The sequence below is a fragment of the Orbicella franksi genome, chromosome 9 (genome assembly GCF_964199315.1).
Source record: "Orbicella franksi chromosome 9, jaOrbFran1.1, whole genome shotgun sequence".
NCBI lineage: Eukaryota > Metazoa > Cnidaria > Anthozoa > Scleractinia > Merulinidae > Orbicella > Orbicella franksi.
Genome location: NC_138153.1, coordinates 23,495,368 through 23,522,947, shown reverse-complemented (window position 1 = coordinate 23,522,947; position 27,580 = coordinate 23,495,368). Strand labels below are relative to the sequence as shown.

At 40.8% G+C, this 27,580-nt stretch overlaps 2 protein-coding genes across 2 annotated transcripts; one reads left to right on the top strand and one right to left on the bottom strand.

Moving 5' to 3' along the window:
- Positions 1-1,280: 1,280 nt before the first annotated feature.
- On the top strand, positions 1,281-5,624 carry LOC145496989 (uncharacterized). Its single transcript, XM_081476756.1, has 5 exons — positions 1,281-1,496; positions 2,803-2,869; positions 3,552-3,616; positions 4,289-4,510; positions 4,773-5,624. Exons 1-5 carry the CDS (start codon positions 1,281-1,283, stop codon positions 5,241-5,243), a joined length of 1,041 nt encoding a protein of 346 aa, XP_081332882.1. The 3' UTR covers positions 5,244-5,624.
- A 6-nt stretch (positions 5,625-5,630) lies between these two features.
- Positions 5,631-24,351, bottom strand: LOC145496987 (cilia- and flagella-associated protein 337-like). The gene is made up of 25 exons (XM_081476755.1): positions 23,311-24,351; positions 22,528-22,617; positions 22,166-22,252; positions 21,836-21,904; positions 21,689-21,757; positions 21,277-21,311; positions 20,010-20,172; positions 19,680-19,782; positions 19,234-19,318; positions 18,664-18,794; positions 18,281-18,354; positions 17,505-17,623; positions 17,236-17,303; positions 16,711-16,775; positions 15,689-15,772; positions 14,870-15,007; positions 14,428-14,532; positions 12,819-13,043; positions 11,899-11,969; positions 11,325-11,572; positions 9,229-9,461; positions 8,719-8,931; positions 8,350-8,611; positions 7,297-7,432; positions 5,631-6,125 (listed from the first exon to the last, which is right to left on the bottom strand). The coding sequence occupies exons 1-25, from the start codon at positions 23,485-23,487 to the stop codon at positions 5,639-5,641; spliced, it is 3,537 nt and encodes a 1,178-aa protein (XP_081332881.1). The 5' UTR covers positions 23,488-24,351; the 3' UTR covers positions 5,631-5,638.
- Positions 24,352-27,580: the final 3,229 nt, after the last annotated feature.

Here is a 27,580-nt window from a genome sequence, read left to right as displayed (position 1 = left end):
AGACTTCCTTTTATGGCTAGGTGTAGGGGCATGAAATTTCACTACTGTTTACGAACAATTTGTTTAGATGGCATATTGACAGTGATGAATTACTGAAAATTGTCAGTATTGCTAGTGTTCTCTCGTTTCCTTAGGGATTGAAATATCTTGATGTAAGATTACAAAGAGAAAGCTCACTGAAATAGAATGCACAATTTTTTAGTAACCTTTCAAAATGGGTTGCCAATATGACAGGGATTAATAGATGAGGAACTTGGTCTGCAAACAGGGCAAATGAGAGGGTTTGAAGAAATTAAAGGTGCTGCTTGACCTCAGTTAGGGGGGGGGGTATTGGAACTTAGCGCTGCTGACGTCGAACACTGTTGAAACGGAAAAATAAATTTGATTATAAATGAGAAAAAACCACGACATGTCCAAATTACTTAATCGCCGTTAAAACTAATCCTCTTGCTTTTTTTTTAAGGGGTTCACGGCCTGCCTGTAACGAAGCGTTTATCAATTAAGGGATTGCTTAGGGAAAACATATCTTGTTTAAGATTCTTAACCAATCGTAACATATTTTATGGCATCAGTTTGAGTCATGAGCAAACACACGAGTTTGTGTTAGTGTCGATCGGCAAGAAAGTTCTGCAAAGCGCGTTATGTGTGTGGGTCTATTCTTGCAGTGATACGATTAACAGCACTCAAGTACTCTCGAGTGTTTGGCAACAGTAAATTTTAAAAAAGGCGCTTCTGTTAATAAGGTTCCCCCATGTCTAGAAACCTGTCATTGTGCATTTTTCTAGTGTAATGCCTACCTAAGAGAATAGGATATTTGAATTGAGTGCAACTTACCTAGAATTCATTATTTCCACACAAACGATGACTCCTGTGGAATTCAGCGAGGAAGAAATGGCGACATTTCGTAAAAAACACGCCTTCAAAACAGCGTGTTTTTGAATAAATAGTTACCCTGTCCTTCAAACAAACTGATATGACGATGAAGAAGACAAAATTTTGTTTATCGTGGCCAAATAAAACGTTAAAAATATCCGGCCGATTGCAAAATATTGCCATTTTACTTACTGAGAGAACGATTATGCCATGTTCAAATTTGATTTTGCCGCTCAGCGCTCTTTTTTACCGGATGTGACGTCATTTTTTGTTGGATGATTCAGATACACAAAAAGTGCCAGGCGTCGAAGAGTGTTCTCCCCCGCCCCTGCTTTTGGACCCAGTTTCCGAACTTCCAGTCACGCTGTAACGCAATCTAACGATTCTAAAAGTTGAGAGGTCGGGCCATGTCAGAAGGAAGCGAAGGAGACAAGATTCTGCGAGATGCAGTACGTCAAAACCTAGACAAATGGCTCCAGAAATTAGATTGTTCTGGGGATGTTGAGAAAAAGCTGGCATTCAAAATGAGGTTTGTCGAGAAACTTCGTGAATCGCCTGTTGCAGTGGAGACTGTAAGAGCGAACGAACAACATTACGAAGTACCCACGGACTTCTTTAGGACGGTAAGCTTTTTTTGGATTTTTATCCTTTAGTTTATGTTTAGGCGTGCTAAGAGGATGTAATCGTTATACACGTGAGGAAGTACAATAGTAGAGAGCGAAAACTGGCTTCAAGGTCGCAGTCGATTGTAACCAATGTCATTCGATTCTAAATGATGCGGCCGAATACCCGGGGGGGGGGGGTGTACTCCCTTCATTGGCCTATATAGGTATGTGCGGCCCCAAACGGTATGGTTTTTCAGCCGTTTTGGTCATAAATAAGGTATTGATTTTAGCTGATTTTGGCCATTTTGGTCATAAATAGGGTATGGTTTTTGCACTCCAGCCTTGATGTGGGTATGTTTTTAAGAAGAAGCCACTTGTTCATCATTATCGAAAAGAAAACCAACAAAAGCCCTTCACAAATTATGTTTAAGGTAATTTAACATTGGTCCGAGCCAGGGTACTAATTATAATGCAGGTCTGAAATAGGGTTTTGATTTAAGGGTCAGGTCATAAATGGGGTTTCGAGTTTTTGGTCAGGTCATAAAGAGGGTAGGGAATATCTTAGACTTTGGTCATAAATGGGGTAAGGGTTTTGGGAAGCAGGCCGCACATCCCCACCCAACTTTTCTGGGAGTACCCCGGGCCGAATATTAGGGACAAATTGCCTTAAAATTCTGTTTATAATTTCCCCTATTTATATAATCTCCTCCACTATTGGGACCATCTACCGTGATGTAAAAAACAAAACTGTTTAGCTAAGCCCTCTTCTACTTTTTCTTTAGACTATGAGTAGTCCCTTTTTTGCTTAGTCCAGCAAGTGAGACCACAAGGAAAAAATGGCTGTGTGAAATCCTGGGGGCGAGACGCGTACAAAAAGGGGCTCCTTTTGCATGCTTCTCACGGTTTTCTTTCTCGTCACGCATGTCGGACTAAGCAAAAGAGGGACTACTTGTAGTCTACTTTTTCTTATTCATCAATGTCATTACTCTCCCAGTGCAGAGTGTGGAACAGTAGTTTTTTCTAAATTTTTCATATGGCTTAGAACCCCCTGTTTATAACTCCTCCCCTCACCTCCCCCCATTTATAAGCCCACCCATAACCCCATATGAAGTTTCATAAGTCCAGGCTTTATGTTCCGAATTTGTGTTATATCTGTCTGAGTATATTTATTTGTTTGAGATGGATAAATTGTCTCCCAATATAAATTCACCATCTGATGATTAATCTCTGGCCTAGATTTAGTGCATGCAATGTTGATTTCCACCAGTAACCTATGTACACTGACCATGAATAAACAAATTAATATATACTTTAATACATGTAGGTGCTTGGAAAGAGACTCAAGTATAGCAGCTGCTACTGGCCACAAAATATCACAACACTGGAGGCAGGTAAGTGAAGTCACTACTGTTTTACTCAAATGTAGAACTTAAGACCTGTAGGGGGAACCTCCATGTGCAAAGGTCAGGGATGCGTGCTGTCTCACTGAGGGGTGTAATCACGCATTGTGGTTTTACTTAGGGTGTTCAGGACTGAACGCCACCTTTTTTAGCTGTTAAGGTATCTTTTAGGGGTACACTGAAAGGAATAAACCCTGTCATGTGATGTTGATTTTAAAGTGGGTCCAAAAAATTCTGGCTAATAAATTATAAATAGACTGCTGGCAGCGCGTTTCTCCTGTTTTCTTTGGTAAACTAGACATAAGCTCACATAGTGCATTCCATCTACAAAGAGAAATGCTCTTGTGGTTCTAGCTACATCAGCTAGAGACAATCATTGTAGAACTATTCAAATCCTTTTCATGACTCAGAACCTGCCTGCCATGTCATGACATCAACTTTGAAGGAGGCACTCTTTCCTACACATTATCTTGATGATCCAGCAATTACATCTTATATGTTACACCGTTCCTGTTGGGAATTACTTAGCGACTTGTAGTAAGACATTGTGCTGAGGATTCATTTGCATTTTTTTAAATATTTTTTCAGTCTTGTAAATGTCCAGCTCATCTTTGATGAGGTAGATAAGTTAATCTTCTAAACAAAACTCATCTTGCTTCTCTTTGATTGATAGCGGAAGACTCCATGCTCAAGCTGGTTTGTCAAAGGGCTCAAGTAAAAGATGGACATTCAATCATGGTATGGACTGTTCTACATGATATATAAACAATAGCCTCCATTTGGCGCGAAAATATGATTGGATATTTGTCCACAGACATTTTCTGCTTCAAGAAGCAAACAGTTTTCCAAGAGTGTAGCTCAAGGAAAACTGTGTGCATCAAGGAACAGATAACGTCCATGGCCAAATATCCAAGCATATTTTTGCACCAAATGGAGGGTTTGTGTTTAGTATCCTTCAAATATTTTTCGCAATACGCAAGGTTTTGAAAACTAGGGAATATCTCTCATTTAGACCTATCGTGCGTGAGTGAAAATATTTGATGGATTATAAAGCGTAATATCAGTCATTGTGTAATGCATCTCATTACATCTCATTGCTCAAATAGGCCAACAATCTATGTACGTTGTATTCATGTTTTTGAGACCAGCTTGTTATAGAGCCTAATGTAAAGCTTGTTTTAGTCCAGTCCCAGAAATGCAAAATCCCGTTTGGGTTCCTATGGATTATTTTGTTTAGAGTCTAGTAACTCTAGAGTGCAAGGAGAATGGTGCAAGGCTCTAATCGGTGGAACATCCTTCCACTGACATATGTCTTAAATGTATTATACAAAATTTATGATCTACAGAGAGCTTTTTACAAGCTGCCAATGTTCTGAACAGAAATTCTTATAATTTTTTGTTGTTACTCAGGACCTGGGATGTGGTTGGGGGAGTCTAGCACTTTGGCTGTGTGAACATTACCCTAACTGTACAGTGACCACGGTATCTAACTCCAACACACAACGTGAGTGGATTGAATCAGAAGCTGGAAAGAAAGGTTTCAGCAGCAGAATGACATGCGTAACATCAGATGCTAATGTATTCAATACTTCCTTGAGATTTGACCGAATCATTTCCATTGAAATGTTTGAGGTAAGGATTATGGGTTGATTAATTCCTATCGTTTAGATCAAACCAGAAAGTATGGAGACAAATATTCTCCAGTTATATGGTGCCAGAGCTAACCCTCTCTTCTTGAGTGACCATATAGACAAGTTAACTTTCACTGTTCCGTTGAAAAAGTCAAAGTGTTGTTTGTAGGTATTTATATGAATCGTGTGCCCAACTCCATGTTTGTTCTGTGTTGTTTGCCTTGAATAGAAGCTTTTTGTTTCATCTGGTTATTTTCTTGCAGCACATGAAGAACTATGAAGAGCTCATGTGTCGCGTGGCCAGTTGGTTGAAACCGTCAGGCTACCTGTTTGTGCAGATTTTATGTCACCGAGAGTTCGCTTATAACTTCAGTACTAAGAAGAGCTCAGACACGGAGTGGATGGCACGGAACTTTTTCAGTGGAGGCACAATGCCCTCTTCTGATCTACTTCTGTATTTTCAGAAGGATTTGTGTATTAAGCAGCACTGGCAGATCAGTGGAAATCATTACGCTCGTACGTTAGAAGCCTGGCTTGTCAAGTTGGACCAGCAAGAAGCCACTGTACGAGATATCTTCCTGCAAACCTATGGCAGCGATCAAGTGGATCAGCAAGTTTTTAACTGGCGCATGTTTTTTATTTACTGTGCTGAAGTGTTTTCCTTTAGGGGTGGTAATGAGTGGATTGTAGCCCAGTATCTTTTCCAAAAAAACCGCATGCCTAGTAGCTTGTAGACAGATGTAAGTGGGACTGGCTTCGGAACGACGGAGATGAATAACGCTAAAAGTTGTTAACGTGCAGTAAACCGAGAGGTTTTCCACAATAAATGTAACGTTACCTTGGTACATTAGGGGTATGCGTCTGTTATGGACATCTTCAGAGTCTCTGCGTGTTTGAATGCGCGGTCTTTTGAATTAATCTCTGTTCAGGGGATGCCTGGGAAGGGAGGGAGCTAGTGCGACATGAGCTCGCCAACGAGTTTTGACGCTCATTGTCACTGCTTCTTTCGGGAATTGTCTAAGCTTACGGGAACGGAACCAATGTTCCTTGGCATAGCGAGTGACAAAAAATTGACATTCTGTGCTTCAAGTTTCATTTAATAACAGTCTCAAATACGTAACATTTCATGCTATTTTTTATGCGTTGATCGCAATAAAATATCGTGAGTTTTTCGAGATGGGCTTTTGGTTCCCCCTATGGCGTTGGCTCGAAGTTGTTTAACCGATGTATTGTAGAAAGTAGCGTGTTTAGATTCCGAGTTTGCCTTATGACCGCCGACCTTAGCAGTTCGCGGAAGAAGGGCTGAAGAGGATTTGTACCGTGTAGTGTGATTCCACAACACTGCTGGTGTCTTCGGCTCCTCAATTGGTTGAAGTTCTTGGAAATTCAGAGACGAATAAACAATCATTTGGTCTTGATTAAATTTCAGTTTTGGTAGTGGTGGAAAGATTCTATGCCTGGTCTTTGGCTTATAAAACTTTCCTAGGACTTTGTCGAGAGATCGGTTTATAGAAGTTCCCCATTCTTTTTCCAAATCTGCGGCGTCGGAGTCTTGTGAGAGCTGTTGAGTTCCTCGCCGAGTCAGGGTCGTAATACGCATTATATGCTTTGCTAATCTAGCGTAACAAGGAAATAGAAGCATTAATAACCTGGCATTGTATAAAACGCGGGTTCAACAAAGAAAAAGCGGGCGTGAACGATGAGAAGCGATCAGGGACACGGGAAAACAGACTGCTTTCCTCTGTGTGACATGCCGTCGTCTACCGTTCGTTTAATCTTTTATATTTTCGATCCTCTCTCAAGTTACCGCGTGAATAGGATATATCGCATGCAAGAAGTTACAGTAAAATTGTCCTGAAAAAGCTTTTTGTTTGGGGAGCTAACTATACAGAAATGGTCGCCTCTGGAAAGCGCTCTCGAATTAATATATCAAACACGAGAGGTAGAGTTTCATCAGGATATCCAACACCGAGAAGAGAGTTGAAAATACGACGCGCAACGGAATATATTTGACGAAATTCGAGGTGTTTTGGGATAGCCGATGAAACACTGTCTCGAGTGTTTGATATATCTTCTCAATCGAAACAAAAAGTAAGGAGTAAACAGAGAAGTAAAATCGTCAAAATCTATGCTAATTAAGACCGGGTATCCAAACCTCCATCACGGTTGTGATTCTCTTAGTTTTAACTGGATTAGGCCCAGCTCAGACGTCGTGCTTCTGCCGTGCCGAACTAAATTCAGGAATTAAGTTCGACAAAAGCACGGCAGAAGCACGGCGTCTGAATCAAACTTTTGAATTAAGTTCGGCAAGCAATTAAGTTCGACAAGCTCTGCCGTGCTACACGTCGTTCTTCTGCCGCGCTAAACAAAATTCATAACTTATATTAATGTATTTTGGCGAGATTGCGTTCCCACTGGGAGTTAAGAAAAGAATTGTTACGAGGCATCAGTAAACCCTGAATTTGGTTCGATTCTGGCACGACGTCTGAATCAGAGTTGTTTCTCAGCCGTGCTACAGTCAAACCTAATTGCACTTTAGTTCGGCACGACAGAAGCACGACGTCTGAACTGGGCCTTAGTTATTAATTAGCTTGAGAAGGAAGTCCAAAAAGACAGCAGATTTGTTTATTTTATGATCCCTGCATTTCTTTGCAGCCCAAACGTCACACCCAATCCACACACCACGGACATAACCTACAGAACAGCAACAGCCATAATGCTTTCCAATACAAACCGATTATTACTTATGAGTGGAAAAAAAACTTATGATGGGTAATCCAAACATACCTCCACTTTGGTCCAGGAGAACTTTGCAAACTTCTCAAAGTTTCAGCTGAAGCGATGCGTTGGATATCAGGCGGAAGTTTTCGCTGTCCTTTGACAATTTTTTCTAAATCCCATAATGTTCGCTGGCCAAACGTACCTGTACGAATAATGCGTCACTGTTAGAGTTGAAATTTGTCAATACAATCTGGGTTCTATCCGGCTGTGATTGGCTGAAATGCTAAGTTTAATCCGATCAGAGTTAAATCTATGGCCCCGTCAGCACTATGCCGGAGAAGTTTGAAAACGCAGCTATATTTCTACGGTTAGGCTTGCCGTCCGCACTTATCCGGAAGGAAAATGGAGCTTAATTTTCGAAAACGCTTTTCAAATCGGAGGAATTTGAAACGCCTGCTTTGCGTTTTAGTGTGGATGAAAAATATTTTGGAAACGGTGGTTTTCGAGAACGATGACGTGTTGATAATCACGTGATTAACCCTCCAGGGTGCAGCCAAGCTTTTCTGAAGCAGGGGATTGTTGCGTTTTCAAGTTTCTCTTTCTTAATATTCTTTTTCATGGAGATCTTTTGATCCTGTAATTTGCGACAATCCAGGTTTCATCAATATATGGGATTATTGATGGCAACTTGCACGCTGGACGATTTTAAAACAGATCATTGCAATACATGTACTATTTTTTAACGCCACATAAAAGGCAATACTCGTGTCGTGCTGTTGCTGCAACAGCTCTGCGTTTAAAGTTGCCAAGGATTAAAAATCGTCGTTGAAGCATCGTTTCGTGAAGTGTCATCTTTAGGAAATGAATTGCAAAGGCTAAGATACGAACCGCAGTTTCGGTTTTACCGCAAAAGCAACACATTGGTTCCTAGAAAAGAAACAAATCGATCACGCTTTTCATTTGTGAAAAGAAAACAAGACAAATAAATTTCTTCCTTCAGGCAACATGGAACCCTCTTCTTTTATAGCGTTAAGGTGGAAAGCCTTGTCGTAAGTATTTAAAAAAAAAAACAGAGTGCTGACGTTCTGTTGGTTGGGCGCGCGGCGTATGTTTTGTTACCTATATATCTCCCTGTCTGCGTCCAAAGTCGCACTGACGCGTCTGTGGAAGCCGTGATGATGAACTGGCGACTATCAACAAAGTCCAGACTGACAATTGGCTTGAGATGAGCTCGAAATGTCAGAACCAGTGGAGGAGGCCTGCTATCGATTGATCCTTTTCTGTGGCTATTTCTCCTGTTCACTGATAATAGTTTCCTTGGCAATGCTGTCGCTACCTTCTGATCGCTTGCGTTTATACAGTAACAAGAGATATCCCAAACCTGACAAACAAAATAAGCAAAATCGGAGAGCTTTTATAACTTAACGTTTGAAGTAAGAAAACACAAGCACTCATTTTAAACTGCAAAGGTGAAGCTGAAGTCATTGCCTTGACAAATCCTGCGGTGTCGCCAGTAACAAGAATGGTATTAGCGTAGTCAGTTGTCATGGAGATCACAGATTCATGGACACCCTGAGCAGCGGGAAAATAACCCAGCAGTCCGCCGCCGTACACGCTCCATGCCCTGACCGAGCCGTCTGAACCTGTTGTCATCAACGTAGCTGTGGATAAGCTGTTTTCACGCCTCTCTAGGAAAAGAACCTGCACGGAGAAAAACATTTACACTAAATACATTCATAAAGCAGAGTCGACGTTCATTTATCAGCTGACTTTATGTTATGAAAACAGAGTGGAGCAAGTGTATAAATGAGTACCGCTGAATTTAATTCTTTGGGGTAACCCTGCCATGGACTTGAATCCCATCCAGTGGGGAGTAGATTTACTCCTAGTCGCTTAACGCTACGGAAAGCGGGAAACGGTCCGGCTGTATGGACCACTGGCCTGACGCAGACTTTCACTACATTTTCATAATAACATATTTGTCAGCTATTTCTGTACCTTGTCCACGGAGGAATCGTGATAACTTTCTTGAAACTCCAGTGGCAAAAAATCTTGATAGAAAAATTTCTTCTTTTGAGATCCTTCCGGGACAAAAACTTCTTTCTGCATCATTGAGTCGCGCTTTGGCCGCCATATTGAAGGTAGAAATGGTGAGCGGCGATGTTTCTTACTTGATCCAACCTCAGAGCTCCTTCGGTTGCCTTCTCGAAATTTATTCTCTGCGTCGATCACTTGAGAAAGTAAGGCATAATAACAAAAATGTATTGGTGAACAATTAAGACAATATAGCGTTTATGTCTTGGGCCTTTTGGCTGATAGTAGCCCTTGGAATTTTAATACATCTAATATTTGTTTTAAGAACATAAAATTTCCACAGGAAATTATCAGCCCATAGGCCCTCTACGGAAACGCTCTATTGTTTATTAGGTGTGAAATGCCACATAATGGCGGGGTTTTCGCATTGGTCAGTTACTCGTTGCCATCTCTCGCTGCGGTTGACAGTGCTTTTAGGCACTAAATTCAGCAGAACATTGTTTGCTCCTTGTATTTTTGCAGTTAACAGTGCTTTTTGGCGCTAATTTCAGTTATACACCGCGGCACGGTGCAGTTTGCATGATCAAAAAATGCCCCGTGCCTCTCGACGGTTGGAGGCGACTTTGTCACGTTGGCGAGGTCGTTAAGCTAGAAATTCAAATCCTGTGGCCAAGATAATCGGTTACGGATCGAAATGGAGCCGAAATGGAAAGCAAGAGCTGGAAAACCAGCGATTCTCGGGCGGTTAAAATAAACTTTGAAACCTTGGGAGAAAGCGAATGGGAAGAAGAGTTATCGACGGCTGCCATGAGGCAATTTTGACGAGATTAGACCATTTTTGTGGAATTTACGGAGCTTTGAGTGCGGGCCTTCAGGCCAGTGGGTCGCTCGCCTTTCGTTTCTCTTTAGGGGAAGCAAACCGCCAGAAAGTAAAACTCGCCTAAATGGCTCTAAACCATCTCCAGGAACCCAGAGACATCAAAACAACGCAATGCAAACATAAGGTAAGCCATTTTATTCAAATTATTTTCTAAACGTAGCATTTAGAGTAATTTTCGAAGCATTCTCATACATTGTCTTCTAAACGGCCACAATTGTCACGCAATCGCCAACAGCATAATGTCACGTATTAATCGCATACAACGTCTGGGTTGCCTGTGGTTTCTCCGATATTTTGGAGGAAGATTTAGAAACATTACTGGATTTCCACAAAGATTAAAAAACAAGAAATTGCGCAAGGTCTAACACGTGGGCAGTGAGAGGTGTGGGGTGCGCGGTGAGGGGTGAGGAGTGAGGGTGAGGGGTAAGGGTTAAGGGATAAGGGGTAAGGGGTGAGGGGTGAGGAATGAGGGGTGAGGGGTGAGTAGTGAGGGGTGAGGGGTGAGGGGTGAGGGGTGAGGGATGAGGGGTGAGGGGTGAGGAGTGAGGGGTGAGGGGTGAGGGGTGATGCTAACCTGAGCGTTATTCAGGCTAACCGGAGAGCTTTTGAGGCTAATCAGAGTGCTTCAGGCTCACCCTCACTTCCATTCCCGTTCTCGACCTGCCTTAGAAACTCGGTCAAGCCTTCAATTATTATAATAGCACTAATCTAATTACAACCATACAATATTACATTAATTAAAAACTATTATTTTTAAAAACTAGCGTTGGATAATGCAATTCGAGAGTTTCATTGGCTCAGCCGTTATGGTATGTGAGTAATTATGCCACGGTCAGCAAGTATGGTAAACGAGCGAATAATTTTTTGGGGCGTTTTTTATTTTAATTTAATTTAATTTTACTTTAATATTCTTTATTTTGGGGGCGTTTTTAATAAAACAATTATTCCGCTTATGGATTGCTGGATATGAGATGATTATCATCTCAAATCCAACGCACGCTCGTGGAATAATTGTTAAAATATACTGTTTTACAAGATTGCCGAGTGAGAACACGCGGTGGATTTACTTGTTGGATTCCCTAAACTCTGTTAAGGGATTTTTACATCAGTGACTGACCAGCGCTGAGTTGTTGTTTTTTTCTCCTTGGTATTCTGTAACGTTTGTTACTAATCTACTGACCTGCATTACTAGTTGACACTTGTCTCTTAATATCTGTTGGAATAACAGATTGAGTGGTCTCTAAACCATAGTCATTAGCATTCAGTTTGCAGTTAACGTGTCCACTCTCAATGTTCCACACTTTGACCACACCATCATAGGCAGAGGTTGCCACTAAGCCAGTAGGGTACATTGCAGCCGATAAAATGTCGTCCTCGTGAAAATTGGACCACACTCGAGGCTCAGCTTCCTCCTCTTCTCTGCAATCTCTGAGCAAGATAAATGAAGTGAACGGCAACAGGTAAATGGCTGCTGCTGTGAGTGACACAACTTGAGTAACTTAGTAACTAGGAAGGAAGGACTGGCAGGGAGAAAGAACGACTACTTTCAGTCCAGTTTTCAGACTAACATCCTCTGAAAGTCTTCAGCTACACTGTTGCCCCTCTGTTCGAGCAGATTCAAAGAAGTAGCACGGCAAGGTAACATTTATCAACTTTGATAAAAGGGTGACGTAGAAGCCTGCGAAGTAACGTGTTGTGCTCTGCGTCGACTGCACTCTGCGCTCAATGCATGACCAGATTTGATCTCAACTTACTTGTAGATGGTAACCTTTCTATTCCATCCAACTGTAATAATCTTCTGTTTAAAACACAGTATACCTGTAATCTGCAAGATTTAACAAGAATATACGCCATAACAATCGCAAGCTGTTATATTACAACTGGGTCTGTGTTCAAATATGTTTTTGTTCAAAAAGCATGCAAGATCGGCCACGCTACCTGGTCAGGAGGCAGCGTGGCCGAGTGGTTTAGGGCGCTGGTGTTGTAATCCAGAGGTCCCGAGTTCAAGGCCACCACCCTGCCACTAGCTGGATTTGTTTCTTGATAGTCCCGAGTTCAAATCCTCCGTCACGCTTTGTAAATAGCCAACCGGTCTGCCTTCTGCCAGTTGGGATTTTTAATTATGTTACGTTTATTTAAATATTTGTTTCCTTTGTTTCAGTGGCATGCCTGTAAACTAGCTAAGCTTAGCGCTTGTATATAGCCAAGCGCATGACCACTTTAAATAAGATTTACATTTACATTACATCAAACAGACCAGGCGAAAGGGTCAGTACAAGGCAGAATTGAGCCTTTTTTTCTAGTTTGTATGTTAAACGATGATAACAGCTGTAACGGCTATCGGTTGCTTTCTGTAATTTTGGTGTTAGATTCTGGGGACGAGAATACGAGAATGCTTCTCCCCCACCTCTCTCCACCCGTCCGCAGAAAAAAAAAACCTGAACGTGAATTTTGTTGTTCCCCAGATTTTGCGTTTAGTTCTTTTTGTAGCCAGCTTTGAACATTAATAGTAAAAATAAATGAAAAGGCTACCCGCAGGGTACTATTTGTGAAAGCTGCAAAGCATTGACGAGGTGGTATTGCTTCGCGCGAATTATAGTGCAGTACACATGCATGGTATACAATAAACGAACATGTAAGTAAATTGTAAGTTCTACAGAGAATCTTAATATACCTCTTGATTATCTACAGCTTGTAATTCGCTCAAACAGCAGCCATTATTAAAATTCCATATCTTGACTGTTCCATCCCGAGCCCCTGTGATGAGTCTCCTCTTGGAAGGGTCAAACCTCATAGCTGTGATTTCAGAGTTATCGTGAGCATTTGAAAACTGAATGATTTTCTCGCCTGTCTGCAGACTCCAAACACAAACCACAGAATCGTGACACGCACTCACAACCTATAAAAAATGAAATAATGAATTAGGTAATGTGAATCTGGCAGCCCTTCATGGAAAAATGGACGCGTGGGCCGGGCGTGCGAAAACTAGCGGAGAGACGCGTGTCCTGATCGCGCCGTTTTTTTTTACTTTACAACCCGACTAAAAAGAATGTTTGCTCGCTTTCTGCAGGAAGACCTAGCAAATCAGCCTGGCTACTATATCAAAAGTTCATCATAAAGTATATTCGTTTTTATCGCGCTCTTTTTTCATCGAAGTCAAAGGAGATTTGGAGCTGTCTAATGGCCTGGTCTCCAATAACAATGCTTTTTTGCCAGTTGACTTGTGCTACATATTCCTTTATTCCCAAAACATCTCACACGCTCTATCATGTCAACATGTTTCGAACACTTTGTCTAACTGATTTCTTTCTCGAATGACTCAAATCTTGTTACAGATATGAAAAAATGTTAGTTTGATGTGCTTCAAATTGTTCGTTGTTGTTGTTTGCAATAATATACCTGGCAGAGTTTTCGTGCGCTCATTGGTCAAGAGTTATATATATGGTGAATGAGAGTGTGGACCATTGGAAAATGTGGCCAAGTTGTTAATTGTTGGTCTACCAGATAAGTCGTCTGTTCTGCTTTTTTTCACTGAGATTAAATTGGGTTCAACATTGTACATCCTGCAGTAGAGTGTAAAGAAACATGTTCAAATAAAAATGGTGTACATCGATAGCAGCCCAACAGTGCAATCAGTGCCCGGGTTCTAAAATTCAGACTCGATGATTCTGACTTGCTCCAGATCTTTTCAACACACTGAATTAACAACCAGAATGATAGAAGGAAAGAATCAGATACGACGAATATATTGCGTCTTCAGCAAATCGATAAAAACATACGTCGATATAGACTTTTTAAACGACCTTTCCAATAATTCTTCCCTGGCCTGTCGGTTTCGGCGCTGGGTCGCTTGCGCTCGCGACTTCATCGCTCAAAGATGCCCTCTCGCTTCACTCGAGGGAGAAGAAAACGTGAAGGATTAAGCAAAGGTCGACCTGGGGCAAGTCTAACGTCGATACTGCATACTAAAACGTGGAATCTTGGGAGAGACTTCCATGTCTAATCAGACAGACACACAAACAAGAGCTATCGTTACATTAATGACGATTAAGTCGTGGAATCCTTTTCATCTAGAAAGACATTTTGAAAATTTCAGTCATGCCTGGTCTTGCTTCGTGTCCAACTTTGAAAGTTACCTTGTTTGGTAAATGCATTTGGTGTTCTGTGCCAAACACGCTAACTGATACCAAAGTCTGCAATTTGCGCCCCTAAGCAAATGATTGCGCATCGTCATCCCTCTTATATGGGAGTCCCTTGGACGTGGAATTTAACATTGTAATTACCTGATCAAAGAGATCGTTGTAAATAGCCGCACATATTGGTTTAAAATGACTTGTAATGTCATGTTCCTCTGAGGGCTCTTCTCTTTTACCCTCGATCACTGACAACTGACAAAGAACAAACACAAGTCAAATATCCTCGCACAATAAAAAAAATTTAACAGCCAAGTGATGTTTTTGCTATATTTCTACTATTAACCTGTTCAGGGGAAGAAAAAGAAACGGCTTGATCTGACACGCCTATACCTAAAAATGTATGTTCCTTATGTAAAAGCTCTCTTGAAAAAAAGTGCAGTGGAGCAGACAACATGAAACCTGCCGGAAATCATAATTTAGATTTCCAGAGCTAAAAACCTACGTTTAAAAAGGACCGGAATTTTACATAGCACTCGTTGGTAAGAATATTAAGATTTGATTGATGGGGACGGACAGATTGAATTGTCACCTGGTTTGTTCCCACAAAAATGCAGTGAGATTTGGAGTTGAAGTAGAGGCTTGAGATCAGGTGGGGGCCTGGTAACAACGAGCGAGCAGGAATGGTTTGAACACAACACAGGTCGCGCATATCCCAAATCTTGATCACCTGCCAGATTCAAATAAGGTGAGATGTAGAATTGTTTTAATATCGATTGTAGGAATGATTATTGGACAGCAATGAAACTAGCACTATGTAAATAAAAAACTTATTATTATTAGATCTTAGTTAAATTAGAGAAGATTTCCAGTCCGTACTGCGCAGTCTCAGCACCCTAATGTTTATAAACATTATAGCGGCTCACTCGATGGAATGCGAATCGATGTTATTCGTTATGAACCACATACCTTATCTTTGAGGCCTTTCAAATTCTTTTTCCAACAGCTTTATTGATTTTTACAGCTGCGAAGTTGTTTCATCAAGTGATATAAGAAAGAACAAAGCACAAGGCTTCTACCGCTTCGCATCCATAATGGCGGTTGTTTTAAAAGTTTGAATTTACATCACGTAAGTAGCTGCGAAATGTCTACATTTTCTGATGTCTGACATGAATCAAAACAAAAAACGCAAACAAACTCTCGAGATTGCGTAGTACTGACTGGAAATCATCTTTAATATGCTTCACTGTTAGTTACTAGACACCCGAAGCATTTTTTTTTACTCCGCGAATACTCTTGAAATGGAGTTGAAAGTGAAGATCTTATGATATCCAACAGAAGCATATCAGGAATTGCTGATCATGAGTGTTGACGAAATGTAAGATTAATGATAAATATGAATAATAATAACCTTATCTTGAGCAGCGCTTATTATTTCTCCCTTGTCACTGTTCACTATAATGTGAGTAACTGCTGAACTATGACCCTTCATCACCTGAAAACGATTAGCATCGAAAATATTAACATGGTTCTTTAAGACATAACAACCTAACGCTTGTGTTGAGCCATTGAAGTCATGTCATGTGCATAACTTGCAGTTCCCAATTGAGTGCAAGCCTGGAATGCGGTGCAAATTCAAGCGCCGCGTGTTTGGATCATTTAACAAAGAATGCTGTAAAATGCTTGTTTTGAAAGGCGTGCTACAAAAGTGAACCAGTCACCATTTTCAATCCTCTTCCATGATCCCCACCATGGAGGGCGTCATTGAGGATACCCGTTTTTAATTTAAACACGATGGAACGGGGTACATGGCAGAAACACCGCACCACAGACTAAATTACTACATCTTAGTTTGTGCGTTAGCCGACCAGCTTCCATATGCGTGTTAGAGACGTCTTGATATGTAATCAAATTCATAAATGCTCTTTGGACTATACGGAAAATTGCACGAGACATATATATACACATGTATAGTTTAAATATACTTCAGACTAGAGGGGTAAAGCTTTATACAGAAATCGAGAAATTGGCAAACAGCAAATGAAACCCAAGAAAGGTGACAAAATACGTTTGGACTGCAAGACCTTTGTAACGTAAAAACCAAACAAATATTTTGAAGCCAAATTTATGAATAACTTAATACCGCCAGCACTGGACAACTCAGGACTTATGCAATTTTCTTTGGCTATCCGAAAAGCGGACGGAAAATTTGAAACAGGTACAGGTACCTAACCAGTAATTTTCGCAGTTTCCTTGAATTTCCTATGAGAGATTTCTCTTTTGCCGCACCCAAATTTGCTATATTAGCCAAAAAGAAGCCTTGCCTACTTGTACTGTCCTGATATCCTGCAGTAGTGTGCCGACGCAGTTCACATTATGCCACTCGAAACCACTGAACTAGGATACAACTCACTCAGTTAAACTGAAACTTACCGATGTGGCTTTAGCTGTAACATAAGGATTCCACATACGTACATAATGATCAAGACCACCAGTTACTAAAAAAAGTCAACACACCATGTTAACACAATTATTACATGTAAAAGTTAACAACTAGTAATCAGTAACCGGTGTACCTTGGAAAGTTCATTGGATTTTGATTATGACGTGAATATGTGAGGAATGAAGATATGATCCAAATTAAAGACCGCTAAGATACATCACTTGTACATGTGCCCATTGACATCAACTGCAGAATGGTCAGAAGAGTTACAATCTCAAGATACCAAGTAGGGTAGCCGCCACTCTGAGAGAGAACGTGATGTAGCGAACCACCTGGACCGTCTGAGAATCAGGCTAGGTAGCCGGCTGATACAACATTTTCGTTTGACAAAAGGATCCCGGACGAATGTTTTTTAATAGATTCAAATTCGGAGTTTCATTCACGTTTTAAAGCGTTGTGCAAATTTTAGTATATTTGCCGGCAATTCGATGTTATTCAGATCGTGGTTTACTCACCTATGACGTTCCATTCCTTACAGTAGTCAAATGATGTGATACCCTTACGGATGCGGAACACGGAGCTCCTGTCAAAGGAGACAGTATTACTTGGAAAGAAATATTGAAAAAGTCAGGTGAAAACGTGTGATGCGAGATATAACGGCATCGGATCTCTACTAATTGGTTCACTCTAAGTAAAAATTAGGAGAATATGAACATAAAAAATTGGGTCGCAAGAAGGTTGATGAAGCAGTTATCTGCTAAAGTGATTGGGGATTTGAACTTACGTCTTTTTCCTGTCTATGTCTCCGAGATACATTGAAGTGTTGCTTGCCGTAGCGCAAGAGATGAAGCATTGTAAGGAAGGGTAATATTTCACTTTACGAATCCAGTCCTCGTGGAGATTCTAAAATACAAGATAACAATAAATTATGCTAATATAATTGATTTTACACCCGGAGGGGGGAGGGGACGTCTTAACGGGTCCCAGAGGGTTTGTGTTGCCTTGTGCTCATCACAGCCTTACCGATTATCAAGTTAGCCTGTGCGATAGGTAAGACACCTTTCAATACTGTAGATGTTATTTAGTGATAGTTAGTGTCTGTAGACTGAGCAACACCACAGGTAGCTTGCCGTCAGCAAATTCTTTTAAATTATCAGCAGGGGAGAGTCTCTTGTTCTGTAAGCTGCAGATTTATCTCACACAGAATTCTAACGAAGACCTATCATGCACAAAGTGGTACGGCAATCAGGTTGCCATCAAAGTTTCCGTAGGTTTGTTATTTCAGAAACAGCACATTTTGTTAAAGATTACAGAAGCGAGTGACAATAGACCCCCAGAGTTTCATCCGTTGGGTTGTACAAACTCCAGGAATATTAAAATATCAGAATGGAATATTATGGGCCTGGAATTCAAAGACGGCTTGAAATTTTAGAAGAAATAATCAACGGATTACGTCGCTCGCTTAAGATTCTCGTTAACACATTATGTTAAGAAGAATATTGAGATTTGTGGCAAAAATTAATAACCTGAGGAGGGCTGTAATTTCAGCTAAGTACTTACGTTAAATTGGAAAAGTTTTATATTAGAATGTTTTCCTTGCTGAAGTTCCGACAGGGAAAATCGTCTAAAGGATACTGAAAACAGAAAAAAAATGGAGTAAGTAAGAACTAAGGTCATAAGTAGTTTCCGTATCAAGTCTTAGTGTCTCCACGCAGAACAATTTGAAAAATTCTTCCAATACCATACGACACTCAGCTTTCTCCAAACCATGGAATTAGAACAAAATCGAAAAATACAACCTTCGCACTTTTTCTAAAGAAACTGAAGATAGTGGGTACAGCTGAGTACTATCTCATGAGGAGCTTAGTTTCGTGCAAACTCTCTACAAACTAACTCGACCCAGATTTGGTTTTCAATGCTAGTCTAGCGTAAACAAAGTGTACCAGATGGAATCTGTTGTCCAAGGTTTAAGTCAAACAGGCATCCTGTGACTGCAGAGAACTTTAAACAAAACACAGAGCCTCCAGCGTCACCACACACCAAAATACCCTCATTTAATTTGGCTGTGCTGTACCTGAAAAATATCGGCAAAATATCATACCTTAGATGAGATTTCGCACGATGGAAGCTATCACATAACATGTGAACAGTATGCCTAACGTTAAGGACATCTGAAACGCTTTTTCCTAAAAAAAAGGCACTCTTTAGACTAACTTTGAATGCTTTATATCTGTAGAAAGGCAAAATGGGTTTAGATTACCACTTTAACATATAAATAAACATAAAACGAATTTCAGGTATTTTAAGACTGATTTTAGTTGTGGTAGTCTTAAAATCAGAAACAAAACACCCTTTTTCAGCTAGAAACCAAACAAGGAGCAGGTAACAAAGCAGAAATTTGCGAGTATTTAAACGTTTCAACATTGCTAACTCCAACGAGAAAATTTTAGTTTTCGCTGCTTAGAACTTGTCACTGTGACGGACGCCATTTTGTTCCTGATACAGCTTCTTACCAGTAATCCATGGTGAGTACACAGTAATCCAGACTACAGATCACAAACTGCTTATCAAAACTGTTGGCAGAACAGTCATAGAATGCTAAAGAGGAAAAAAAAAAGTACAAATGCCGTTGCTATAATACGATGTATTGCATTGTAAAAGTACACAACTTGTAAGAAATATATATAGCGTTTAAATTTTCCACTTTATTTTCCAAATGAGAGCTTTCGGCAGATAGTAATGGAAGCAACTGCATGCACCTATTTCTTGCAGGCAACCGTTGTAGATAGCGTCTTTTCTTATTTAGCTTTACCCGAGTCCGAAAGCCTAAAAGAATCTACTGCGAGTGGTAAGCATTCAAGTAATCAAATTACATCCACTTAAGAATTAAGAATTTCCTTAAAATAATAAAACTCTTGCTAGAGAAAATAACTGGTACCGTAAGTGTGGTGTTACAGACCTATCTCTCGGTCAGCAGTTGACAGGGCAAGCCTCTTGGCGTTTGGTAACACCACACAGTCTGTAATCCACACATTCTTACTGGCTTTACCCTCATGCCCTAACTGAAAAATAAAAGGGATGCCATCAACATTCTGACCTGTTCAGTAACGTCAATAGCATGTATATATTCTTTAGCTGTCAAAAAGAAAGCAGTAATCATATAAGCGCTGGCGTGTCCTCCCTTAAATGGGTGGAGATCGTGATGTTTTCAAATACGTCGCTAATTCTTTTAAAGCTCAAGGTTTCTCTTGAACAGGGTAAAAATTCCCGCTCATATCTGCTCACTTACTGACAGAGTTCTTTGAGGGTGCATCAGGTCCATGCTCCAGAAGTGCACAGTTCCTTCCTTGCTGACAGACACATATCTTCCTCCATTGCTGTCAGTCGGATCATCGGTGCCATGCGACAGTTTAGGAAGATAAGTTATCCGAGTGATGTTGTCGCGATGGCAACTAAAATCCAAACCAAACACAATCTAACTGTTCAGTACCAACTACTGTAACTTTGAGTTTAAAATTTGTCATACGTTCTATACGAGCCAGTCAAATGCATAGCAAAAATGCGATTTTTTTCGACAAATCAGAATCAAACTCAAGACTAACTGTTCCTCGGCTGATGCAGCTTTTCCCACCCTTGACACAGGTCGCTTTTCAAACTTTTCAGTTTGATTGGTTCAATGGTTCATTAATAGTGTTTGTTGTTATTTATGCTTTGGGTTTGGTTTTTTTGGCAGCCATTACGGAAATCAGGGGTGGATCCAGCAATTTGTGTGACTAGTTTCTACCAAAATAAATTTTTACCATAAGATTTAAAATCGAAGGGCGTAGCCCCGAGCTTGCTAGGGGGGTCCAGGGGCATTCTCCCCTGGAAAAGTTTTGAAACTTGGATGCTCTGTAATGCAATCTAGTGCATATTTGGAAGTATATTTAAGATCAAAACAAGTGTGAAAATAAAGGAATAAAGGAAATGTGCAAGTCTAAAGCTACAGTGCTATTTCTCGTTCTGTCTGGTAGGACATTTCATAATAAAGAAGAACAGGAGCCATAATCGTGGACGTCCCCGATTATGGCTCCTGAGAAGAGCTAATACTTCTCCATCACTAAAAAAATTGCCTACACTTTATACCTGAGGCAATTTTCCGCTTAGGTTAAACCGGCCGCTTAACAATAAAGTCTAAGTGAAAACGTGTCGTGCCAATTAGGGTTGAAAAACAATTTTCTTTGCAGACCTCCCTGGTATTTATTTGTAAGACAATGGAGTGTTGATTGTCCAAACTTTGGTCAAACCACCGACGCCCTCGTGTTCTTGTTTCACCATACTTAAGATTTAAAAATGAGCGGAATTCTAAATGGATTTGTAATGGTGCAGGAAGCTTTAACTCGCTCATGTGCTGGGATCCTTTGTGTCGGCAGGAGGACGCCGCCACAAGTGGCAAAGTTGACCGAAACAGGAGACCGCGCATAAAAACCGTCTAGCACCAAGGCTTAGTCCGGAGTCTATATTTTTGAAGCGAAGGAGAGGTGCCTTATTTTTTACTCATATGTTATAATAAGTACCTAGGGATTTCCTTAGCTGGATGCGGAAATTCCATCTGTAGGAATAAAAGTGACAGATTACCTAGTTAATTAGTTGTCTAAGACATAACTCTCCTAATTTTAATCGGTGGAAAAACTCTCGATGCATTCAATAAAAACAAGAAGCTCACAGAGTTTATGCCCGGGCCTGGTGAAACACTTGTAACATTTGTACAACTCGGCGAGGAAAGCGGAAAAAACAACAACAATGCTCTGAATAATTTGGCTGCCTTCATATAGTTTGTTAAAACAATAAGGGCGCAAAATTCGTCTGCCGATCTATTCTTTAAAAATGCCACCGCTTTAATTTGGTTTTGCGTCTGAGATAGTCACTTGCAGAAGCTAAGTCAAGTGGGGGAACTACTGATTCGTCAATTAACCGGGATCATCTCACCTCTCTGTCTTCACTTGTCATGACATCCTTTAGTTGAGTCTCCAGCAACATGTAGGAACAGAACTCCTCCTAAATTGACAACAAAAGATGCTCGTGAAGTGGTTTGATTCATAACATAATGCTTTACAAACACAAATGTTTTCTTACCCAGTCTACCGTTCCATCGCAATTCGCGTCAACTTTCATAAATATGATGGCAAGTTGATTATTATCAGGCTACGAAAAGAAAAAAGTTCCAAGTTGTAAAATGGTTATGGTTATGAAAAACATGACAAGCGCGGAGCAAAAAGAGAAAGAAGAAGAATTAAGACGCCGGCAGAAGGAGAAGGAGAAATCGCTACCTGGACAGATCTTTCAAAACCTTAACAACAAAAACAACAACAACAACAACCTGAGCAATTCCACTAGGTACCACTTCACGTATTGACAACAGCACATACAAGAAGATAGAATACTATTACACAATTTGTGGCTTACCACTTCACCTTTACCAGCCATGGTTTTGATCATTGCCTGACGGAACTCGTCCATATCCAGTCCTCCTCCGCCATCTTCATCTGCTTCCTACAAATCGGTAATGTCAAGTAGCCTCAGACAAGTTTTGATACCATTCATCTTTCTGATTTGGTATTGTTTCCTTAAGTGACCAGCAATACGTGGGATTCACATTTTAAGATGCCCGAAACGAATTCCGGGAGAAAATGGAAAGGTCCTGAAACTTAGCCTGCGAAAACAGCCGTCCTTCTTCGCTCCCTGCCCGAGTGGCCGGGAGCGAAGAAGGATGGCTATTTTCGCAGGCTCCTGAGACTATGCAGAATAAAAACAGGAAAGAAACAAACCTCGAATATGTGCTGCAGCATTTCCAAATTTTCGTTATTCATCTGGTCTTCTAGCCTAACCATGGTCTGTTTAGGTGGTTCATCTCCTGTCTGTTAAATTAACAAGATCTTCTGCTTTAATTAATGGAGGTTACGTTCAGTGTAAAATATGAACAATGCTTGTATATGTTTACGGCGCTAATCCAAGAACAGTCTTGCCCTGCTTTCGTGTCAGTACCATTAACTCGATATTCTCTATCCCGCTAAAACCTTGAGTAGTGAGTCTGATTTGGCTGTATTGGTAAAAAAAAAAAATACATTGCCGGTGCTAAAGCAACCGTATTTGGGAGTCAATTGTTTGAGTACCCAAAAGCTTAACTTCACATAGAAGGATATCTCAATGCAAAATTCAGAAGCTCAACGATTCGTAAAATGGAACAATTTTCAGTGCTAGATCAACGCCTCTTTCAGTTTTTACAAAGCCGTAAGAAAATTCGGCAGTGAACTATCAAGACTTGCAAAATCAGAACTTAATTTAATTCACGGCTTTTTGAATAAGCCTAAATGGAAGGGCATGCATTGAAGATGGCTGAAAAATTGCCAGTTAGTTTAAAAACTAAAACTAAAACTGTCAGTTAAAAACTCAAAACTTTCTGTCGTACCGTAAAAGGAAATTACCTACTCTAAATGACTTATATAGGCCGGGTATTCTGTGTTTCGGATATGCCATAGTTCGTTTATGTTCCAGGTAAGATGCCTACTTGTTGCACTAGGGATCATTTGCTTGGAACAGGAAAGTTCTACCTTGCTAGTGGTCCTCGAAACTTTTAATCCATTTTGCTCGGCTGCCGTGTTGGGCCACTCTTCACTCTCCGAACCAGTACTAGAGCTGTCTTGCTCGTCGTCTTCCGAAAATTCTTCTTCTACTTCTTCTTCAACAGGCGTGAAAGGGTCTCTGTCATTGCCTTGCTCTTCCTCCATTTTGGATCAGTTCACTGCGTTCAGCGCTTGACTTCCACTGATGTCACAAGAGAAGAAAAACGCAAGTTTTTTTGCAGTTGAGCGCGCGCTGGAAGGCGCGGGTGAAAGCATATATAAAATCAGGCCTAAGCTCCGATTATGAATCCTGGTAAAATACTAAAAGTTATTTTACTCCATGCATTTAATAACTTTCTTTTAGGGTCTTCAGCTGTGAAAAAATTCCCTTTCTTAAATTAATTTAAAAAATGGAAATAATATTCTGACGGGATGCGGGATTAGAGTGAGAAATGGAGGCGGGATTCAGGATGACAGAAATTTTAATGGAGGGACGCAGGATAGCAAAAACTTTGGCAGCGGTGTGAGTTGCCCTTTTGACAAGCGGAAAGCGGGATAGTTTTAAAATTGACGGCGGAATTCGGGATTAAAAACAGAAAATCGCAGGTTACGGACATTTAGCGGAGAGTTGGAACTCGAACCAGGCGGGATTGGGATAAACACTCTGAATGGGGCGGGATGGCGATTAGTGGCAAAACGCGGGATCGAGAATGCCTATTAGACCTTCTATTCGGGCAGGAAGTAGCATTTATGTGTTTCATTGTGAATGACGTCGCTGAAAATTCTCTCCGTATCCATGTCTCCTTTTTAAACTTTATTGTTTGCAGTGTGATCAAATGGCTTTTGGTAAAGGTCAACTAGTGATATTTTCGTGAAAGAAACCAACGTAGACCCTATTTATATGGTCTCGGGTACTGAGACAACCCTCCCCGTTAGGCAATTTTATCGAGCGTTTATAGGTGAAAACGCTGCCCTGTAGGCCGAGTCAAAGTTGACCCTACATGATTATTCATAGCCCTTATTGAATAATCAAATGTGCAAATATCCCTCTTTCTTTGAGCTTCGCTCGATCGTCATTCGATCACAGTGGATTTTTCCGAGTTAATCTTTGATATAAATTCATGCTTTAAATCCTTAAACCTTTGAATACCAAACTTTCGCCAAAAAATACCGTTTTTAACCGTTTAGTCAGGTTTTTTGGCTGGCATGACGCTAAATAAGCTTGTACGGCCCCGCAAATGATCCCGGGACCGGAACTGATTCCACCACAAAAAGTTAGGAATGGCGTGGACTCCATGAAAAGTCCATGGATGGATGCATATTTTCTTAATCATCCTAGGTGAAGAAAAGACAAGTACCTCAGGCATAAAAGCAGCGATAAAAAACGTTTCTCATACTGCGCAAAATACTAAATTGACATGTGTCGACTGCATAAAATTTTTCGTTTAGGAAACGCACTGCAAAAAGAAACATGAATCTTCGAAGATGCCTGTGCCATCTAATTAACCGCTTAGAACTTTTCCCTGTACACTTCTTATACTTGCGTCCTAGATAGCCACGGGCTCCCACGGAAGTCTCTAAGATTCCTTCGTGCTAGTTACCGTAGTAAAAATGTTGTCAATCCACTTGGGAATTCTCAGTTGGCCCCACATTTGAGGATATAGTGAACGTCCTGTGTTATCATACATGTCAGGCCCGGACCCAATAAAGTCATTCAGGGAAGGATTCAACTAAACTACAAACTTCAAACACAGGATTTTGTAACGTTGGATATCATTTTTAAAGTTGTGAAATTTGCATTCAAATCGTTCATACTGCACATTTTCTTGCGTTTCATATAGCAACCGCTGTATCAAAATATTGTATTATTAATGTGAAACTCAGAAAGCTTCAGAAAACCGTAAATACCAGAAATATTTAAGGATTATTATTGTGTAGCAGGGAAAAAGCCAATTACGCGTGAGAAAACTAAACCGCAAACACCAGCGGTAGTAGGCCACGTTCGATATATCAATGTCCTAACAAGGCTCCGAGGCTTTCAGGACAAACCTCTATGTTTGGTGGTGTTTTCTTTGTATCCAAGTCTCTTTTGGGAATTGAAAGACAAGGGAAACTTTAAAATTTTGCAATTTTGACCCGAAAGCCACGGATCAATGTTAGAATATTGATATATCGAACGTGCCCTATTGGTTGTGGTTTTGAGGTTTTCTCGCGTGTCCTGAACTTTATAGTGATTGGTTCAGTGCCAAATTAACCTTTTGGAATCAAATCCAAATGTTCACGGTTTTCTGAGTTTCACAGTCACAAAAAAAGCGATTGTGTAAAATTAAAATCCACTGTCCAAATTCTTGAGTCCTCACATTTCCAAATTTTATGGCGAGGCGACCATTTCCGGTTCGGGATCATTTATGGTACAATCTGGGGATCCTTTCCGGTCCTGGGATCATTTGCGGTACAATTTGGGGATCATTTGAGGTACGGGGATCATTTGCGGGGCCGTACAAGCCTAAGTTTTGCCAAGAAAGCTTTTTTTTTACCAAAAGGAGAAATTTTTCGAGGATTAGGTACAAAATTGAGCAATATTTCAATTCCGGGCATGCGCATAAGCCAAAATTTGGACTTTTCTTTTCTTTTTTTTTTGGCATTAACCATTCTCAATTTTGTTTGTTGCCCCTTTCCTTTCTTTTTTTCTCGGCCCTTTTACTCTGGCCACCTTTTGCGTTGCATGTTCTTTCTGGCTATCGTGAAAAGTTGGATGGCAATTACGGGCGAAGCCTAGAAATGGACCTTGATCAATCATAGGCGTAGTGGATCATTTTACCACCGTTTTTGCACCAAAACTGATAACGTTGTTTTCCCATTTGCGACGTGGGAATGTCGTCAATATCTAAACCTGACTATTGCACGGAAAGGACTAGCCTAGTACTACTATCTGCTTATCAAGAATATCTGATGACATTTAAATTGATGACGTCACAAGTGGTACAACGAGCACGACCATTAATTACGCATATATGCGTAATTGGGGCTAAAAGGGTTAATCTAGGCACTGCATGACACTCGCCACCCTAAGAGTTGTCCCTGTTAGCCGAGCCAAAGTGTTTAGATGAAGAAAAGTTGTCTCGCCTGCCAGGGTTACCCCACCTGCCGAGGAGAGACAACTCGTCCACCCAAGTTGTCTCGACCCCTTAGAGTGCTTTCCATTATGCCAAAGATTCCGGAAATTTCGGTCTGAAGTGAAAAGGAGAGGTCCATTTCGGTATATACCGGGATATTCGGGACCATCTCTGGAGGTGGTCCATTTTGACCGGTCGGATCGGTCCGACCGAAATTTGCCGTTCCATTTTGACAAGCCGGTTCATTGCCCTACTTCTCTTTACGTATGTAGGGACTCAGAAAGGAATAAAAAATGGTAAGAGCCATTCCTCTTGATTGGTCCGGTTTGATCGGAAAATGTCGTTCCATTTTCCTCGGGTATTCCCACCGGTCTGGCTCACCGGTCTCCGACCAGTGCCTTTCCTGGTGCCAAGGCCCCGTCGGCTAGAAGAGACAGGTGGCTCTCGGGAAGAGAATGAAATGGTGGGCTGAAGAAGTAATGAACATTATATCCCTCGGAGGACCTTTGAAGTGATTCTGGTACTTGCGATTGAACGTCAACCATTAGTTTATCGGGTAGCAAGGACTTGCTAAAATATTTAACACCCAATTGATATACAATAACTTACCGCAGCTGAAATACAGCATGTACGGTCATATTCCTCCAAACGCCTTGCAACCTCCGCCGCCGATGGTAAGTGAAATTATACCATTAACGGTTGATTAATTAATCAGTTATTGCTAGCCCTGAAAGGGAACGATAAACTTATTATTAAGTCCGTATAAAAGGAGGAAAGACTATTGCCATTCTACGTTCAGTTTGTCGCGCTCAAACGAGTCAGGTAGCAAAGTTATGCCCTAAGTTGGACTACAGGTTTGAGCATTATAATGCAACACGTTTGTTCCATATTTCATTTCAGGGAAATGAACAGGTTGTATTTTTTACACCTGGGCTAGCACCTGCCCAAAATGTTTATGCAGCACAGAGTCCAATGGCTCCCTCACCAATGCAGTTTTCAACTCAGAGTGCACCGCAGGTCACTGGCATGTCTGTAAGTATTAATAAAAAATCCTAAACAATTGGAAATACTTGTTGTTTCGAAAAAAGAAAATGATATTTTTGCCTCATAACTGAGACGCTGCATAACTATGCCTTTTGAGA

What these genes read in the sequence shown, in the direction of transcription:
- LOC145496989 (XM_081476756.1), top strand. Translation starts at nt 1,281, where the DNA reads ATGTCAGAAGGAAGCGAAGGAGACAAGATTCTGCGAGATGCAGTACGT. An exon ending in CCACGGACTTCTTTAGGACG is followed by an intron (nt 1,497 to 2,802) that starts GTAAGCTTTTTT and finishes TAATACATGTAG; the next exon opens with GTGCTTGGAAAGAGACTCAA. An exon ending in AAGATGGACATTCAATCATG is followed by an intron (nt 3,617 to 4,288) that starts GTATGGACTGTT and finishes GTTGTTACTCAG; the next exon opens with GACCTGGGATGTGGTTGGGG.
- LOC145496987 (XM_081476755.1), bottom strand. Translation starts at nt 23,487, where the DNA reads ATGGAGGAAGAGCAAGGCAATGACAGAGACCCTTTCACGCCTGTTGAA. An exon ending in ACGATTCCTCCGTGGACAAG is followed by an intron (nt 8,932 to 9,228) that starts GTACAGAAATAG and finishes TTCTCCGTGCAG; the next exon opens with GTTCTTTTCCTAGAGAGGCG. An exon ending in ACACCGCAGGATTTGTCAAG is followed by an intron (nt 8,612 to 8,718) that starts GCAATGACTTCA and finishes TTTGTTTGTCAG; the next exon opens with GTTTGGGATATCTCTTGTTA.